The sequence below is a fragment of the Brachycentrus maculatus genome, unplaced genomic scaffold (genome assembly GCF_059751285.1).
Source record: "Brachycentrus maculatus isolate JH-2025_06_01 unplaced genomic scaffold, ASM5975128v1 h1tg000093l, whole genome shotgun sequence".
NCBI lineage: Eukaryota > Metazoa > Arthropoda > Insecta > Trichoptera > Brachycentridae > Brachycentrus > Brachycentrus maculatus.
Genome location: NW_028280847.1, coordinates 457,415 through 477,900, shown reverse-complemented (window position 1 = coordinate 477,900; position 20,486 = coordinate 457,415). Strand labels below are relative to the sequence as shown.

The 20,486-nt window shown below is 32.3% G+C and overlaps 2 protein-coding genes across 3 annotated transcripts; one reads left to right on the top strand and one right to left on the bottom strand.

The window, feature by feature from the left end:
* Window positions 1-1,196: 1,196 nt before the first annotated feature.
* LOC148310488 (transmembrane protein 115) lies at window positions 1,197-6,014 on the top strand. Its single transcript, XM_088258371.1, has 4 exons — window positions 1,197-1,719; window positions 3,259-3,454; window positions 4,493-4,669; window positions 5,510-6,014. Exons 1-4 carry the CDS (start codon window positions 1,209-1,211, stop codon window positions 5,787-5,789), a joined length of 1,164 nt encoding a protein of 387 aa, XP_088114497.1. The 5' UTR covers window positions 1,197-1,208; the 3' UTR covers window positions 5,790-6,014.
* A 389-nt stretch (window positions 6,015-6,403) lies between these two features.
* Window positions 6,404-17,706, bottom strand: NaPi-T (Na[+]-dependent inorganic phosphate cotransporter). 2 transcript variants are annotated; one of them, XM_088258369.1, is made up of 12 exons: window positions 17,488-17,706; window positions 16,044-16,168; window positions 13,843-14,060; window positions 12,936-13,169; window positions 10,906-10,990; window positions 10,049-10,269; window positions 9,646-9,792; window positions 9,310-9,442; window positions 8,685-8,840; window positions 7,679-7,764; window positions 7,051-7,188; window positions 6,404-6,668 (listed from the first exon to the last, which is right to left on the bottom strand). In XM_088258369.1, exons 2-12 carry the CDS (start codon window positions 16,150-16,152, stop codon window positions 6,546-6,548), a joined length of 1,650 nt encoding a protein of 549 aa, XP_088114495.1. In that variant the 5' UTR covers window positions 16,153-16,168; window positions 17,488-17,706; the 3' UTR covers window positions 6,404-6,545. The 2 variants fall into 2 exon arrangements, with proteins under 2 accessions (XP_088114495.1, XP_088114496.1); XM_088258370.1 differs by lacking the exons at window positions 16,044-16,168; window positions 17,488-17,706 and adding an exon at window positions 14,942-15,081.
* Between the last annotated feature and the right edge of the window lie 2,780 nt (window positions 17,707-20,486).

The window sequence follows — 20,486 nt, the reverse complement described above, 5'->3', positions numbered from 1 at the left end:
AAGATATTTTTTGCAAGGATAGATTGGTGTGGCGTTTTATTCTCTCCGCCTACCCCTACTGGGAAGTGGCGTGAGGTTGGTTAGTTAATTAGTTACTTTATATACATAGATACTATGGAGAAAAATATTGACCAGAAAAGTTCTTATGAGTTAATAACAGGGTGATCTTAAAATCACGGTCACCCTGTTATTAAGCATATCCAACTTCTTATCCTATTGCAATAAAATAAAATAAAATGGTTACACTTACCATGTCATAGGTGGTCTTTTGTGCATTTTCATGTTACTGTAGAGAGCTCTCGGAGTGCTGTTATATGTGTATGCTTCAGGTGGTCCCATCGGCATTTTGGCAGCCACTGATACACTCATCTCTTCTCACAATGTTTATAATTAACTTGTTTTCTTTCTTAAAACCATAATTTATTTATAAACTGGTATTTGTATTTTCACTCAATGTTCAAATGATTTATAAATAAAGGTGTCAGTGTAAAATATTATGTTATTAATTTAATTAAAAGCAACAATGACATCCATTTGATTTTACTTTTAATGAAATTATAATTATATTTAAGTAATAACTGAATTAAAATAATGTTAAATATTGTTATCGTTGTTTAAATTTATACTAGATTAAAATTAAAATCAAACTAAAAATATATGACCAATCTCACAAGTAAAATTATCTTCATGAAAATCTATATGTATTTTTTATGGTAAACGTTTTAATACATGTTTTATTTAATGAGAGCCTAATATAATAATTACTCATTTATTAAACATGTTTCATATGCACAGTACCTGTTAAACGTACGTTTATGCCCCTGCTAAGCACTAATATTTTATTTAATCTTTGGATATGGAAAAACTCATATAAACAATAAAACAATGAAAGATTCGTCCACATGATACTGTTTTGTTATTTTTAAATACTGGCGTTTCCATAGATACATAACAACTATTATTGATGTGTCGATGCGTATAGTATTATAATTATATAAGTGGATGATCAAAAATTATATTTACACATTTAAACAAAGGGTTTTTTAACAATGAAAGAACAACATAAAATACTTTCATTTGTTACACATCTATGTATGAACCTTTATTCAGTTATGCGAGTAAGCACTCTAAAGTTGGTATTTTCAGTGTTTTTCTCTATATGGGCAACATTATATTTTGTATGGACACAGTTTGACAGTTAATTCAAAATGGCCTCTATGAGGGTTTTCAGTCGAAATTTACCTTATTTAAAACAACAATTTTCAGCATTATTAGGAAACACATCTACTTCAGTGAAATTAATATGTGTTATAGTAATATTCAGTTATTTTCTCTCGTTCTCAGAGGGAGCCGTAAATGTACTAAGCGTGACCCCGGGATATTTAATGCCGCCGTCATTCTGGTTATGGTCAGCTTTTACGTTTTGCTTTTTGGAACTCCACTTTTGGGAAGTGATTGTGGATGTTGTTACTGTAGGTTTGTGTGGAAAGTTAATTGAACCTCTGTGGGGCCAGTTAGAAATGCTAAAATTTTTCGCAATTACAAATTTCGGGGTTGCTGTTATGACTTCTACATACTATTTGTTTTTGTACATGTGCACTCGAAATACAGACTATTTATTTAGCGTCCATATTCACGGTTTGGCGGGATACATCGCCGCCGTAAGTGTAGCTGTGAAGCAAGTAATGCCTGATCATCTTCTCATCAAAACATCACTCGGTAATATATTTATAAAATTATAAATTTAAATAAATAAATAATAAATACATAAACATCGCTCGTGATTGTGAGAAAATTGCACTTAGCTATGATCAAATACGACAAAAAATTTCTTTACTATAAAATACGTGTAACTTTCAAACATTTTAGATAGTAAATTATCAACTTAATCTCTAAATAAGATGACATATGTAATAAGATAGGGAAACAAACATTTTGAATGTGTCTCTCTTTTTCTCAAACATGAGCATTCAAGTTACTAGCGTGTCACTCAGTGGGAGCAAAATACAGATATATATATCTGATTAAGGCGGCCGTAACTATAATCATACCCCATGTTTATACAACTGAATGAAATAAAATAATTCTTTGAGATTTTTAGATACATATCAATAGTATGGAGAATAAATAACATTTTATGCTAAAAACCAATTGAATTTGAATAATCTGTCTTAGGAAGTAAGTGCGAGATGTGCAATGTACGTACCTTATCAAAAATGCCACAAACTATGTGCCCAGCGCAGAACAAGCGACATATTCAGTCTGTCGGGAGAAATGTTTTTATATTAAAACCTCATTTTAATATTTTGAACCCTCCAAATCCTCACCTTCAAACTTTTTCAGTCTTCCAGGGCGATCTTTGTTGTCAACGCTAAAACCACCAGCTTCGATGCGCTATACTATACTCTGACTGATTTATCCAATGGGATTCAATCACCATAAATTTATAGCATTTTATATGCCTCGGCTGTACTCTTCTTTCAATTATAACAGAACAGCAGAACTTCCCGCAAATGTTCCTTATTTACCATGAAAGTTGACATTTTAAGGAACAATAAAACAAATTTTGTGAGAATGACAAATATGTGCCAACTGAACTCAGTTGACCGTTGGCTGGTATAAGTGATTCATACATTGGCATATGTATCACTCAACTTTGGGTGCTTTGCCAAAAAAAAAAAAACTCAGTTGATTGATGCTCAGGCTTATTAAAAAGAAAATTTCTGCCATGTGAAGGCTCGAAACATCCATAGCCCTCTTCTATAAACATTCTGAACTTTCCAAAAACCTAATGATGGGTAGTTATTTAACACTGCGATAGTATTATATTTTTTACATATTCATCTACCAATAAAGCAATGATTAAAAATGCTAAATATTTCATATTAAAAAAAGCAGAAACAATCCGGACACACTCAAACATATATCACATTTAGTCAAAGGTACTTTGAATATTAAGCAATAAAGATCTATAATCTGCTTCCATTACCCATTAAGTCATTAAATAACTTAACTTTTTTATAAAAGAGCTACCATTAATGGATAATGGAGGTAGATGGTAAACAAAATGGATTGTGTGAAAGGTTACTCGGTCACTGGTAATTTTTACTGAAATTTAGTGACTTTCATCTGATGCGGTGTACTATGGAATATTGGGTGCAGATACGAGACAGAGGAAGAAGGAATTGTTGAAAGACCATTCCTAGTTATAATTTGATGTAAAATTATTACCGATTTTGTAAATGTGTAAACTTGCAGGTAAGATGACAAACAGGATTATCCCCCTGCTAGTGCTGTGTGTGGCCCTCATCCTGTGGGCTGCGGGGCTCCTGGAGGGTAGCTACCCGTGCATGTGGGCCAGCGGCACCGTTGTCTCGTGGCTCTACCTTCGCTTCTGGCAAAACCATTCCAACGGAACCCGCGGAGATACTGCCGATAACTTCAGCTTTGACAAGTAAAAAATTGTTTTCTTTCCCCTTATTTTAATTAAAGCGTTTATTTTATGGAATCATTTGTCTCTGTATCTTTTAGATCATTGGATACCATACATGAGATCCTAATATTGATTTTCTTCTTTTAAAAAATCAGTGTACACTCACTATAATTATTTGATATGTGGCATAAATTGGTACTACGTAATTAGCGATTAAGATAACACTCCTCTGATCCAACAGTCTACATTTAAAATCTGTTATGCTGTGTACCGACCTACTACTAAAAGTAAGTTGTGTAAAACTGTGATATTTTTCGAATACATACATTTTTACGTATCAGGTTTAATCAATAATATGCAATAAAATGATACAAATATGATACAAATACTGCATTGCTAAAAAAGTATATATTTTTCATTCGTAAATTACTCATACTCCTACTCGACTCCATTCAATACTGGATGTCGTCAATTTAGTCGGAGAGTCGTTTGATTTGCAGAGTTATGCGCATGGCGTAAAAAGGAGATGGACATTGAGCGAGCAACTTTTACTTTTAGTCATTTTTTATAACGTTGCGCACATTTAGTCAACCAAACTCCGCGAGATATTTTCATCACGCTGAACATGAAATTTAAAAACAAATTGGTTTCAACAATGGCACAGAGTGTTTATAAATTATCGAACACATTTTACTTTTCAATTATTTATGTTTAAATTGCGATATTCTAGCACAGTAACCCCAAAAGTCCTGGTAGCCAAAGGGACTCGTAGTTCATTCTAAGATCAAAAACCCGTTCTTTTATCACCTTACAATTTCAAATGCTGAGCTTTTAAAATTAGAATCATTGCAGTTTTGTATTTACAAAAAAAAATACTATGGCCATATTATTTTTATTGTTTCCAGAACAATTGTGCAAACAACTACTATATTTTTAATAGTTTCCAAAACAATCGCGCAAAAGACTGCTTTATTTTGTGGTTTCCCTAACAATTGCGCACAAGATTTGGCTAAATTTTAAAGATTGGGAGTCCTGAAGCTAGTATATTTGTTGTTTTAGCTTTTTCCCTCGAGTGGTGCAGCCTCTGGTCCGCCTGGTGTCCAGCCCCCTGGAGCGCTGCTTGGTGCGCGTGGGCTTGTGCCCCGCCAGCCGGCGCCGCGTGCACCTCGCGCTCAGCCCTCGCGGCCTCACCATCTCCCTGCCCGGAGTGCAGCCCCAGGATATGGAGAGACGGAGGTAACATGTTCATCACCCAACCGAGTTATACTCCATACTGCCGCGCACTCACTAAACTGGAGTAATAGCGTATAATAAATATTTGGACCAAAATACAAACAACTCTACAGACATAATGATGATATAGAACAATTTACCACTATGGTCGAATGCAAAACCTGAGAAATAATTTTAATGTTATAGCTATGTCTGTAAAGCACTTTGCATACCTCACTCAAATACCTATTACTGCACTTTAGTCAGCGTACAGAAAATTAAATAGATAGATTGTTTATATTTTTATATTTTGAAGGTTTAATATTTTGATTTGCTGATTTTCAAAATACATACTGTGTTATGACTTACTGGTTGATTGTAAAATTTAATTCATTATAAAATTGATTTAGTATATTTTTTAAATTTTTGTAATATTTGTTGTTTCCGTTTCCAAAGGTTTTCGGTTCACTACCTCCTTTTGGAGCTATCAATGACCTTTTATCTAGTTTACATTATCTCAATAATTTAATCATTGTTTGAATAAATGTTATATTGGTAAAATCCTGGTAAGACCTTAAATCTGGCACCTCTTCCTCCTCAAAAGCCGATTTGTTTGTATTAATATGATATTAGCACTATCTCCTTCTAAGAAGAAACACACTCTAGTGTGCTTCTGCTTCCCGAAGGCCAATATTTTTGTCCAGATTATGGCAAAGTTTATATTTTGAAGTGTACAAGTTACAAGTCAAATTCATTGGTGAGAAGATACATAAATATTGAAGTGATATTTGCACGTAAAGACGGCCATATGGTATTCAATCCTCTCTCCCTAATTCATTACCAATAATACGTTTGTGTTTCCAGGCAAATTGCTCTCAAAGCACTTAGCGAGCGACTCTCCAAAACGAGTGAACAGGCACGACAAAAAACGCACTCCAAGGGTTCTTCACAAACCCAACAGTCGCAAAACCCTAGTGTCAATATCCAGCTGCCGGGCGACCTGTCGGGCATCCACGCTGCGGGAGACAGTGCTTCCGGTACCAGTAGTCAGTTCATCAGCAGTATGGCTCCACAACCCGCTGAAGCTGTCCTGATTGACGTGGACTCTCCCTCAACTTTAAACCAACAAACGTTTAAAAGTTAATATGTAATTTTGAAAGACTAATCTTGGATAAAGTGCTATGTATATTTGTTACATGTGGACGGTGTGATTATCAGCAGGTAATAAATTATTATCTTATCTTATTTTAACATTATTTTATTATCCATATATGCTAAGTTTGTACTAATGCATACATAGTATTATTGTTCTCCTCTGTTCACATACCATAATTTTAAATGATGTTAAAATACATGTAAATATATATTTCTTCTGTCTTTTATTTTTGTATAAAAAAAACTAATAATATTATTTACATAATATGTTTTATGTATATCGAGAAAAATAATACTTTTTTTTCTTCAATTTTATTGTTATTTCTTTTTTAAATATGCTCATATATTATATGCTCATAGCCAACTTTTTAACTGTTATTGCAGGAGCTATCATCGGCGCTCTAAAGTTATTTAGAACATTGAATTATAATAATTATCCAAAATATTAACAATTTTCATAATTATTATAGTAAAATTAAGGTAATGTAACACCCAAATTGTAAATATACCTCATCCATGTTCTCATTCTTGTAATTGACCAAAATAATGACAATATTATGATTTACCTCAAAAAGCATATTCAGTATTTTGAAAAATACAACGTTTTAATGTGATATCATAGACTTTTATTTCATAATAAGAGAATATAATTTGTCTTATTATAGAGTTATACGTATATATACATTATAATGTTTGTAGATAGGTACTTGATAGTAACGGTTCTATGGGCACTAAAGTGAAGGCACTATGACAATTTTATATTTGTTATCGTCTCTCGTATCGGTGAGTCCTTATTCCTTGTTTGTGGATCGTCTTTAGGTATGACTCGTAAGAAAACTTCCATTTCTTGACTTTTTTCATCATGTACCTAAAAAAAATGAATAAATTTTATTTTAGCTATTAGAGATTTCACTAGAAAGGTCAATGTGTAAAATGTAGTATTCCATCGGAGGTTTAGTGAAAAAAAATTGAGAATGTATTTTTTTTAATGAAAAACTAACTGATTCTATCAAATAATGTATCCATACTGGAAAAACTGCCTCCAAAACGTAATTGTAAAGTCAAAGGTTAAAATATATTGTCTGTGCAGGAAAAATATAAAAGTTATAAGTTGTAAATTGAAATTATCTCCTTGTTATCTTCATTTTAAACAGAAACTGAAATTAAATAATCCAAGGAGTGTTGGTTTACATGATGTACGTATTTACGTTGGAATTACTTCAAGATCAAAAATCAAGGGAGACAGTTACCTCTAATGAAGTTTGCTTAGAATTCATATCATTCCACGATGCAATATTTGAATCAGCAAAGAAAACATAGATTATTCCTGTAGATATAAGCCAACCTGCTGATATCAAATAAACTTTTTGCCATTGTTCAACCGTTTGCTAGAAATAAGAAAAAGGAGGATTAAGTCATTGAATTTGTAAACAGGTTATTTAGACCCAAACATAGGAATTTGCAAATGAATCATACATTACCAGTCAGAGAGCTGTTTTGCATTTATGAGACTCTTCATTCATCGATCCCATAAAGGTGGGGACTGACCGGAGCATTTCGTCGTAACGAGCATCCGACATCGGATGGAGCACTCGGAATGAGCGGCAAGATGGTCGGCTCGCTGTACTGACTATACGAATGCTCTCATCGTAACGTGTTTCGTTACGACAAAATGACTCCGGTCAGTCCCCACCATAATATTTAAATATTTCATTTTTTAAATTATACCCAGACAAAAACACAATAATGGTGCTTAAAATTTTATTGGTTTATTGTTTAATCATAGGAATCAACTGATGATTTATAGAAGGAAAACAAAAAACATCTCAACTACTTGCAATCCATATTTGATAATATGTGATACATTCTCATACTCACATTATTTAAGGTCAACCACCCTACAATAGCTGGAGATATAAATCCAGGAATACTGGTTATCATTCCACTGAAACCCATCGCCACACCTGGAACAATTAAGTAAATATGTATTTTTACATTTTTAGATTTCTTTTAAAAAATAAAAAACAATATATATATATATATATATATATATATATATATATATATAACTCGATGGCGCATAGGGCACTGCATCATATAAATGCAGTATCATCTTGATCATTGACACATGAAAGAGGTGATCAGCCCTCCGCTACAGGTACCAGTCCAGGGTGATATTGAATGAATATTGGAGTGAAAAAAATCATTTATATTTATTTAAGCCCTCCCTAGGCATCGAACCCGGGACCTCCAGTACCGTAGCCGAGCGTCCTGACCATTACATTATGAAGGCAAAAATATATATTATTATTTTCATTAATCATTGCTCGGTTACTAAACAATTTTTTTTTCATTTTTATCCAATAATAAACCTACCATCAATGTTAGGTACTACAGTACATAAGTGCTTGTTAATTTGAAAAATAATTTTAAAAATTCAATAATTTAAAAAAATATTTGTCATTAAATAAAATTTTAAGAAATTAAAGAAAATTTAAAATTAAAATAACAATTTATGTGAATTACCGACTTAATTTTACTCAATATTACTTTTTTTCAAAACATTGGCGTCCATCAGTTTGTATGTGGAAATTGTATTGTATGACTGGACAAATTAGATGTGTTACATATATACAAAATTGCGATTTTTATAAGAAAAATATTAAATAAATAAATGTAGTTCCCTTAAATTTTAAATTCACGGTCTTTAACTTTATATTGTACAGCTAATCTCGGATATAATAAGAAAATCATCAAATGCCAATGCATACAGGCAATCCTGTCTGTTGAACCGTATATGTAATATGTGGTTTGTTTCCGAGTGTGGCATTTAATTAAACGACTTATGCGCTGTGACTAGATAAACTTAATGGTGAAAACTTACTTGCATAATTTGGAGTAATATCAATATAAGACGCCAAAGGGCCAGTTGAAACAGCACCATTTGCGGCTGTAGCTGCCATAATAAGAACCACTGCCGTGATTTTATCACATCCCACATATGCTAGAGCCAACGTACAAAGGCCTTGTCCAATACAACCTTTAAATAATAATGAATTTCAGATAAGCGTGGGTTGAAAGTAACAGATTTACAATGTCTATATAAATTCCATTTAAAAATCATATTTCACATTCTTTTTCGTGAGTTACAATTTTTGTGATTGGCTTGCTTCATTCAGGGTCAGTCTCTATCCTCCACTCGTATCAACTCATTCACATATCTTTGGCTTCATTATTATTAGTCTTCCATTTGTTTCTCATTAAATAAATTTATTTATGTGACACACTTACTTGCAGTGCTAATAAAATATAATACAAAAGAACATTATTTGAAGAATATGAATACGGGAGTTTTATATTGTGTATTGTTTGAAAATATAATATTATTTTGAGATTCTCTTACATTTTTTATCAAATTTATTTAGCTTATGAATAGATATACCAGATGTAGGTAACAGATATTTTTATGTATTAAACATACATATGTATTTATTCAATAATTAACTTACAAACCACGGTAGCCATTTTTCGAACATTTGTTCTTGATAGTTTATTTGCATGTAGTAAATAATCACCGAACTGTGAGAATATCGTTGCAAATCCCATTCGCAGCAAGTGAGGTAATCCTGATAGAATTCCAGTCTAAAATTATTTTCATAACATATAAAAATTTTATATAAAGTTATAAGATTATAATTTTCCAACGTTCTCTGGTTTTGTATGACAAAAATATATTCAATTTTTTTTTTGTGTGTACAAAAAAGTGTACTAGCAACTCGTTAGCAAATCGATCGTTGTCCCTTTTTTTTAAATTATGCTTAGTTTAGTTAAAATTAAGTACTTACAGAACGGATATCCCATCCATGGATATGTTTCAGGTAAGTTGGAGCTTGTGTCATGAGAGTAAAGAGCCCCCAGATACCTCCCCACTGAGCCAAAGTAGTAATCCACAGGGATCGTGACCGGAATATGTGTCCCCAAGGCGGGTGCAACTGAAATATGCATAAATCCCACATTTTCAAACTACACCTTAATCAACTGCTCTTTTACTATAATTACATATTCTCTCGCTATCTAGTATGGTTCTTAGTTCTATGGAAATATAATAGCAAACTGAATTATGTTTATCTTTGTCTGGTCATTAATTAAATTCAATAGTAGCAAAATCATAACACTACAAAAATGAATATACATATTTAGATTTTATCATCAGTTCACACTAATGTAAGTATATTTGAAGGAAATTACCTTTTTCTGAGATATAGCATTTCCGATTGATTTTGTTATATAGTCTCTTTCCTCGATTGATATTCGGGGATGTTCAGCAGGTGAATCGTATACTAGAAGCCACCATAAAACAAACCACAGGGTCCCGAGTGCACCACTCAAGTAAAACACCAGCGGCCATCCGGCCCAGTGTATGATGTACCCACAAAGTGGAAATGTCATTGCTGCTCCGACCGAACTCCCTGAAAAACATTTTCAGTTACAATATGTTGAAAACAGCTATTTCGCAAACTTTTTTGCAAAGAGGCCATGAAACGACTAAAATAATTAACGGAAAATACTATGGTGCTATTTTATAGAATTACGTTATTTCTATCCCTGCCTTAGATATGTAGATACAATTTTTTTTTTTAATAACTCGTTATTAATCACATCTGAGGAAAAAAACTCAAGAAAAACCCGATATAAGATAATGAGAGCATGTGCTTAATGGAGAAAATGTAATCTTTATAACCACATTTATTTATTTTCACCTTAATATAAAACCTTGATAAGAGATAAAGAAATTTGTCTCCATATTCTGTATACTGACTCAAAATATTATTTGAAATGATTATTTTAATTTCATGTACCTACTTATTATAACAACAATAATAGGTTGACTGATAAACAAAAGTATTTCCACAGAAAGCTCAAAGTAAAATATATTTTTTGAAATATATTGATTAATTTAATAAAATATTATTTGGAGTCCAAACCGGAGCTCACTTTCTCATTATCAATATGATTTGCAATAATTTGTAAATTTAAAATCTGCAAAGGTACATATACTATTTCTATCAAGTGTCTGGGTAAGTCTTATGATAAAAATAAAGTACCCAAGTAAGCGGTGACAAATTTGCTTCTTTCATTTGGTGGAATCCATCGAGCTGTTAAGCTGTGCATAGCTGGCCAAGTGAAACCCTAAAGAAACATTAAAATCAATTATATTAGATAGGAGGGAGGGGAAAGTGAGGAAAGCAGGGGCGGGGATTAGAGGGAGAAGTGGCGCTGCAGTGCAAAGGCCGTCAGTGTGGATCAGGATCCTTGCAGGAACATTCCAGTGCCTTCAACCTTAGGAATATTCGAAGCACCTACATATTTTAACACCCCGTCTTAATAGCAAATACTTATTGAGCGACGTGGTTATACACAAATTTTTATATTGTATAAATGGGTCTTTATGTTTAAGTTCAATTTGAGTATTTAATGATTCATTCATATACTATATATTGAGTGAACTAACCCCAATTTCAACTTAATCTTATTCATTAAAACAACCTGACTTTTATTGGCTTACTGTTTTGCGTAAGCTAACAAACCAGTCCAGCGAGATATTTTAAAATTAAAATATGGTAGTACTGATTTTAATCTGCAGGCCAGAAAAGATTGCTACTGCCCGATATAAATATATTAACATCTATTGTATAATCAAAATTCAATACACATTGAATCACATTTTATACAGTAGATCCTCCATTATCGAACTAGTTGTATATTAACGTGGTCCATTAATGGAAAAATCCATATATTTGTGAAGAGAAAGTTGTGAATACTTCTTCTTTGTTTTCAACTAGATAGATATCTACGTTACATGCTTGTACAACACATGTTATTAAATATGCATATGACTAACAAAATAAAGGTTTTTTGTTTGTTGGGAAATTCAATTACATGTTTTTGATTACAAGTGGCTGAGTTTTAATACACATAAGTTGTCTTGAGTGGTTCTTGCCGTCTCAATATAATTAAGATACAACAAATTATCAATAAAGAAAATGATTTAATCAATGCGAAATAATGGAACAGCAAGAAAACTAACAACCTACTCTGGGACTCAAACCCTGAACCTTCAAACTTTCCATCTTCTGCTCTACTGATTGAGCCGAGCATTCGGTTACATTAGTACATTATTACATGAGAAAATAATAGTTCTTTATCATGTGTAATCACGTTGCGACCTTTAATGTATTATTGACCATACTATATTAACTATTATACTACATAAATAATTACATATATGAATCCTTTACCAACAACATTTTGAGTGTGTCCAAATACTTGTTCACAAAATCTGGATTATCTCCAATTACAGGAGTTATTTTCATATTATTTTTTGACATCTCATCAAAGATGAAGAAGAATATGGAAGTCTGGGCATTTACAGGGCTGACGACCGTCATAGGCTGGTTTAAATGATCACTTTACACACGTGTAACATTCACCAATTCTACCCATTATTGACAACCACACTACTCAAATTCTTGCAAGTTCTGTATATGTGAACCAATTTAGAAACCTTGTTCTTGAATCACTAGAGACATCTATTGGTGAGATGTAAAGAGACTTTTTACTAAGCAGAAACTCTTATATTAGTATGTGAGGTCCAAATCCTGGATTATAATCACACACATGACCAGCCTATGACGGTTGTCAGCCCCGTAAATGCCCAGACTTCCATATTCTTCTTCATCTTTGATGAAAGGTCAAAAAAAAAAGAAAAATGCTTTACCAATTGATGGCGGTCTAACTTTTTGGTTGTTCTGTTTTACTTCTAGGGATTGCTAACATCGAACGTGACTTACAATAAGGATCGCAAGGTGATTATCGATAGGGAATAACTATTAGCAGTGTTAAAAATCCAGATAATTAAAAACTCAATAAATGAAAAAAGTCAAAACTCATTGAAATGTAATTTGTATAATGTAATTTTTTCCTTTATTCAGAATCTTGAATAAAGGAAAAAAATGTGAATGATTTTTTAGTTATGAAATTACACAGGACTTTTTCTGTCTGACATTATTTTTAACACCAACATAACTTTATATATCTAAGAGACAGTTATCATTTAAGTGCCTATTCAACTTACACTAAACATTCCTTGGAGACATCTGACGAATATAACTGCCGAATAGTGTAGACGAGAAGCAGCGGGTATTAAAAAACAGCATAACGTAGCTGCAAAATTAGTTATGCCAAATACTGTTTTGGTTCCATATTTGTGCGCTAACAGGCCCCCGGGCAACTGCATCAGCCAATTGAGCCAGAAAAAAGCACCGAGGATAAGATTTTGCTGATTTTCATCCCAAGAAAACTTTTCTACCTAAAAAAAAAAAATATTTTATTAATATACAGACCTTAGAAGTCAATTATTTCAAAGCAGACAATTTTACTCATTCGCTTCATCATTCAGTTATCTAAAAAAAAACACAGTTTACTAAAACTACTCGCTCCTTTGGGAATAAAGATGAAAGTAATTTGTATTCAGACACTTTGTTTTGTAGATAAATCACAGATTATTATGTAAACTTATAAACTATTGACATGAAAAAATCTCATGCGATTAGAAAAGATAATAGAAATAATTAGTAAATTAATGGGAATATAATGTTTAAAGCAAGTGCTTATTTTAAATACCTCGAGGGAATCTAGAGAGCTAGTATGAGTACGGGTAAGCTAAGTACGGGTAAGTAAGTGTCCTAGCTATTGCCGCTATTCTCCGTTTCCTACCTACTAATCCTTCTCTTTTTTCATTCCCATACAGCAGTGATGCCCATCATCCTGAGCTCATTCACTAAAGTCATCTGTGTCCTTTAAAATATATTCCAATCCTAGATTCGAGAACTGGCCCCACACATTGCTCTCATTGTACTTGACGATCAAATTCATACTGCCTTGAACCTATGCAGTACTCCATGCACCATCGGGTGCGGGTAGGAGACTAATTAATATCTTTTTTTTTAACAGTATTATTTATAAGAATGAGCATTGCTAACGTTGGTATTGTCAGGTTCGGCTAAGGGGTGTTCCTCCAAAGTAGCATTGTCTGCGGCGCAAGCGGCGACGGCCAGGGGAGAGGCTCCGCTGCGAGCTCGCGGCAGCACCATGGCTACTATGGCGATGTTAAGGTTGATTCGTATCATGTAGTTGACAGCGAACCCCCAGAACACCAGACACCACAGCACGGAACGTGCCGACAGCCAACCCATCTCGTCTACAAAAAAAAAATCCATATTCATCCGTTAAAAATATAATTCATGTAAGTTTGTTATGTACTTAATATGTATATAACATGGGGCGTATGTGTATGGAGCTGTTATTTCCCTCACAATTTTGCCTGGCCCACATTCAATTTCATATAATACAAATCATGGGATCATATCAACATCTAACATGCTACTTAAGGCGATAGTGAGAGATGGTCTTTTTTACATTTTTTTAAATACCTTTCTCAACTTTTTTGTAAGAGACATTTATTTTTTCTTTTCAATAATTATTACTTACAGCGGTGATGTATTTAATGATCGAAAAATAAACACAATTAATTAAGATGTCTTTTTTGCTCTCTTCTTCTTCTTCTTCTTGGTATAGGCCTTGTGGTCTTTTTTATTATCAAATATTTAATATTTGGATTTATGGTAAATATTATTAGTTTCCATCTGAGAAAGAATAAATACCTCTTGAATATTTGAGATATACATTAGGCTTTGCCATTTTAATTTTTGCCTTCTAAGCGATAAAAAGGTGCCAAATGGTCCATAAATTTCTCGATATTTTGATAGTTGTCAGACATCTTGGTAATTGCGAAAATTCGTCACCATGACGCTTATTTAACTGCCATCTATGTTAGGTAATATACGAGTATATGGCACTATATAAGGTAATTATTAGGTAATCATATAAGTACATAGTACATAGTAGTAACATCCAAAAAAACGCAAAAAACGAACAGCAACAAAAACTTATTTTTTTAACTCTTATCCCCAACCCAAATCGGATAGGATGCGATCGGATAAAGTATGTACAGATAAATTATAAAAATGTGAATTAAAATTTAATATTCTTGATAAAATATTTAGTAAGAACATTAAATACCTAATGAGATTATTTATGTAACTGAAAAGCACTTTTTCCACAATAAACCATGTTTTTTATACTGTTTTATATTAAGAAAAGTAATAAGCAACATACGTGAAATGACGAATTTCTTAGCATACTAAATTAGTATATTAGATGAAATTTCATCACGTTATCTTGAGAGATGCGTGCATACAAATGTAGATAAATAATATGTTAGCTCTGTAAATACTGATAATGTCATCCCCAGCGGTTAGTAGTGTACAGTAGAATATGTCTTTCCCGTCAGAATCTAACATGACCGTAAAACAGTCTCATTTTTATTGAGATAACTACTACCAAAACTCAAAACAGATATTATATTTTCAGATTATATTTTCGACGAATTCAAAATGATTATTCGTACCAGTATTCGAGGAATATAAATAAGATCATTTTAATATGTATTATACATAGCTTTCTAATGCCTTCAAACTATGTAAATACTCACGGCGTCACTCATTCTCGCTCAAAATAGCTCACAATGTCTTATTAAAATGGATTGAATTAATACAAATATTGTTGTACTAAAATAGTAATTCCAGATTAAGAAGAAGAAAAAATAAAAGTAAAATAAACGCAGTAATTTAATTTAATTTAATAATAACGATCTATTTGCAAGATATGAATACACCGCTAATATCTATGAAAGCACTTTTCAATCAGTTTTTCAAGGTTTTTTTTCAAGGGTTTCTGACAACCTTTTCTATCACCCCTTTCAGACTTAACACCAAACATATAAAAATATAGTAGATATTCACTTAAAGTAAAGATTTCGATGAATTTGTCTAGATGTTTCTGCTAGTTCAGTCAGGCACATGTTTTTGGGACTTTGTAATTTTACATATGTTGTGTTTTTTTCTCAATATATAATATAATTTTAAACCAACATTTATTATTCAATGTTAAAAATGGTAAACAATTGTATGTTGACCATAATTATATAATTACAATTTTATAATAAAATAAAATAAAAATAAAATATTAAGTTAATTTGGCAACGCATAAGAATACTAAATATACAGAATAAGCCAGCGTTTTTTTATATATTTAGATTGTTTGTTACGAAAAAAGTACTTACATTTTTCCTTGACATTTTGTTGGAGGAAGGGCACAGAGCCCCTCGCTCCCGCCACTACCCTGGTCGCCGACCGCATGACGACTTCGCGCGAATCTTCATACCCCGCCATCCCCTGAGGCGTTTGCCTAAAAAGAATGCCCTCAAGTAGTTAAATATCAAAACGAGACTCATATGAGTGCAAGAAAAAGATACACGCAATTGTTTTTGAATGGTCACCTTTCAGTTTTATTCAGGACTTACAAAGAATTCACACCCCCAATTAAATTATTCACACCTAGTGTGAAAATTAAATTCACAATATTCCGACCGAATATCGGGACATTTTCTCTGGCATCAATTATTGATGCCAGAGAAAATGTCCCGATATTCGGTATTATACCTCGGGCAAAAGGAATCCAGAATTTTTAAAAACAAAACTTTTTTTTTCAATTATGATAAAAATATTATACATACTTGAATATTCATTGTGTATAAACTCAAATACACGATTGTGGTATTTTTTAAATCCTTCAATATTAATCGGTATTGAATAAATATACATATACTATTATACCGGTTAAGTTATTTATTTATTGATATTCCGTGATTTTATTTATTTATTTTACAAATTACAGTAATCACCCTACTGAGTGTCGAGGACTCTACTGCAATAATACATTTATAACACGTGCTTTTATTATTAGATATGTAGTTTTAAAAGAAATGTGCTCCAATGTCATTTTTTAATTATTATTACTTATTACACCCACACCCAATGGTGCATAGGGCAGTGTATCGTACCGATATATTATTATATTAATCGTTAATTACATTAAGGCCCAGTATTCGTTAAGCCGCAACTTAATTTTCTCGAAACTGGGTAACATTTTACGCAATAGATTTTTTTCATAAAACACCGTTTTTGCATTGAAAACTAAGTTTTTCTTCGATAAAATTATACGGTTTTGAAAAGAAAAAAGTAATTGAAAGGAAAGGATTTAAAAAAAAAATTAAAAATCTATATGTAAGTATTCTAAAAAACAAAAAATATGTAATATACATTATTTTTTTAAATCGGGCGTAAAAAGACGTGTAACCTCTCCGATGGTCGGCTGGTGATTGAATTATGTGTTGGCGTTGTATCCCCTTAAGGCACAGTGATAAATCTCGCGCTTCAGGTATCATCAGTTATACGAGTATCAGTCCAGGATTATATCAGATATCAGATTCAAAATTTAATTTTAACTTCCCTAAGAATCGCACCGGGACCTCCAGCACGGTAGCCAAATGACCTAAACCACTGCACTACGGTGGCGGAAAAAAATATTGTGAATATGTATTTATTTTAAATAATTTTAAGAAGACACAGTCCCGCTCTCGATAAAATATAAATTCATAGATTTTTACTTTTTACACTTATATTACAGAAGTTACCGTATTAATTGTTTTACATAAAAATACTCACCGTCTTGTTCGGTGACATATCGAAATAAAAATAAATTTCTTTAAGACCACACACTGCGCAGCAACCAAACATACACCAATAATTTTAAGCGAACGTTACCATTTTATAGTAAGACGCTCTAAAAAGCAATGGGATTACCAACACATGAAATAAATAATTATAAAGCTCATCTTTAGGACATGAACGGGCTGCCCGTCCGAAGCATGCGTATAAGCTGCCGAAGAAAAGTCGAACATTAGAAATGTGAAGCTTTTACATGCAGTATGCGGATTGCTCAAGTAACATGTGCAAGATGAGAAATAATCGAATGAAAGACTTATTAGCGTCTTGTCAATTACTGTTTGTAAATTAAACGAGCATATAATTCTCCCCTCCTTTTTTTAGATGGGTGTTGCATTTTTTATTTACCTTGATTTTTATGTACAAGGTTTATAGATCAATTAGTGGATTCTAAACCTCCCTTGTAACCTTTGGACTCGTGTTTGTGCAAGTGAACCTATATTAGGTCTGGCTCTGGGACTCATTTATTGCATTTTAAGTTAACGATTTTCATAGCACTTTTTCTTCGCAAGTGAATAAATAACATTTTAAAATATCAACTGCTCGTTTTCAGGCCGTAACACAAAGAGTATCAACCATAAAGTAAAAAAGATGTTTTAAAAATATTGTGCAATTAGGTCCTTATATATTGTACTGTTCATCAGCTACCTACGTAAAACTGATGTTGAGATTAATAAAAAAAAATCGTAACTTATATTTTAATTTACAAGATGTAGTCGAAAACGGTAATTACTTCGAATAATTCATGGAAAAAGCCCAAATAATCCCCCATTGTTGAATGTTGCAATTCATTGATCTAGATCTACGAAGATGATTAATGAATTGCAAACCTTCAGCGAATTATTCGGAGCGATTACCATTTTTGACTTGCGCAAGTTAAGTAATAATCTAAACACGGCTACCCTAGTTCTTACGGTGCGCGGTGTAGGTAGTCGGGGTTGCGACTGCGCGGTTTTACAGTTGTACACGTACACGTATACGTATCCTAGTAAGCCTCAGCAGGGGGTGACGTCACGATTGCCACTCGTGTGAAAATTTCCCCTTACATATTTTCAAACGCATGACGGACATGCGCAATTTCGCAGAAAATAGCATCGATAAAACATATTAGTAAATGCGAATAATCAACTACATGGCCTCAATTATTAGGTACCACCATCACCCGATAGGTCAGGGGTCAACCGAGGAAAATATCCCAAATAATGGGACTTGAATGTTGCAAGTTTTAGAAACAAAGGTTTACGATAATAATACCATTATTCAGCGATCAGGGTAAATAATAAATTAAGAAAGTTATACCTACCTAAATAGGATAAATAAAAAATAGCGCAAAAGATTTTAAAACGAAATATTATATATCTTTGGGAAATAAATATTGTACTCGCATACATATTGTGTATCTTTTTTATTAGTATTATTGATATCTCACAATGTGTTATTGAGACGGAATTATGAAATATTTATTATTAAAAAAACTTAAGGCCTGTTCGGCTGTCCAAAATCAAAACGCAGTGAGGGATATTTTTTTGTAGTACTTTTTTTTTGCATTTTGGGACTACGTACAATAGAATCTACTTATTCCAAAAATGCAACAAAAAAACGTACTACAAAAAAAAATGTCCCTCACTGTGTTTTGAGTTTGGACAGCCGTGTTGTTGGCTGGTTTAAGAAATAATTTTATACTCTGCGTATCATTTACCTCTCTTTCTATGATTAACAACCATATTAATCAATTTCTAAAATTGTGTACCATACATAAAAATATATGTAATGGAAATGATTCACATTTTTCAACATTTAATCAATTTGGACACTAAATGTAGTGTTTATAAAAAATATATTTGAGAATAAAAAACAAGCTATACTTTTCAATTCACTTATCCTCTTTGAATTTTTTTTATTTTTTATTTATATAATTTTATGAACAATAATATTGAGTGAAAAGTGCAAGAGTGCTAACTCTCTAAGCATTTAGCTGTTTCGCAGTCATCATGCAGTTATCATCATGTTGTGGGTTACCCAAAACTCTCCAATTATTTCCCATCCTTTCAATACTGAATGGTATAATATGAACTATAAAATAGTGGAATATCAGTGCAAACTTTCTAAGGATTTAGCAGTTCCGCGCTCTTCTTCTCCTGACCCCTATTTGCGCCGAATGGTAGGCAGGCCACCGTAGTAGGGGACAACTTGATCACCTATTATAATATGTATGAAGGCAAGGTAATCAGTCCAGCACTCTTTGTGGATATAGGAGTGGAATATATTTGATAAGGCGTATAAAGAGTGGGTGACATTTAGATAAATAAAATGCACGAATATGATTCAATATATATATATATTTATTTTACATGTTTTAATACATACAAATCAATATTTATTATTTAAGACAAAAATATAATCATTGTATCAATTTAATTTTATAATAGTAATAATTACCTACTTAAATTATTAGTTTTTATTTTAAATTATGAATGTAAGAAAAACTTGAATACTGCTGCCTGATTTACCAATATACATTTCTGTACAAAACTATATGCTACTCGTCTATGTATTTATATGACAGAATGATACCTCATTTCGGATATAAACCAAATACAAAATATTTAACAATAATTTAGTTTCAAATGTTAGACAATTCAACATAAACAATGTTTCGCATAAATATTACTTATGATACAATGCAGTAAATGGCTTTTCATGTCATTAATGCGGTGTTAGTGTATAGCTGTCAACAATATGGACAGCCCAAAGAAAACAAATTTCAGTAGCAGGTTTCCAGATGGCATACTCGAATGGTAAAATAAACCATATAAATAATAATAATAAAAGTTGTTAATAACAAACATTCTCCTACTTAATGTTAGTTTGTCACAAAATATCTACATGTATTGTACCGAGGGAAACCATCCGTTATTCCTAATAGTTACCGTTATTTC

Bases quoted from the DNA above. Each gene is read 5' to 3' on its own strand.
- LOC148310488 (XM_088258371.1), top strand. From the start codon at position 1,209: ATGGCCTCTATGAGGGTTTTCAGTCGAAATTTACCTTATTTAAAACAA. The intron at 1,720-3,258 runs GTAATATATTTA...GTAAACTTGCAG, and splicing joins TCTCATCAAAACATCACTCG to GTAAGATGACAAACAGGATT. The intron at 4,670-5,509 runs GTAACATGTTCA...TTGTGTTTCCAG, and splicing joins CAGGATATGGAGAGACGGAG to GCAAATTGCTCTCAAAGCAC.
- NaPi-T (XM_088258369.1), bottom strand. From the start codon at position 16,152: ATGGCGGGGTATGAAGATTCGCGCGAAGTCGTCATGCGGTCGGCGACC. The intron at 9,443-9,645 runs GTAAGTACTTAA...AAATAATTTTAG, and splicing joins ATGGATGGGATATCCGTTCT to ACTGGAATTCTATCAGGATT. The intron at 7,189-7,678 runs GTGAGTATGAGA...TCTTATTTCTAG, and splicing joins GGTGGTTGACCTTAAATAAT to CAAACGGTTGAACAATGGCA.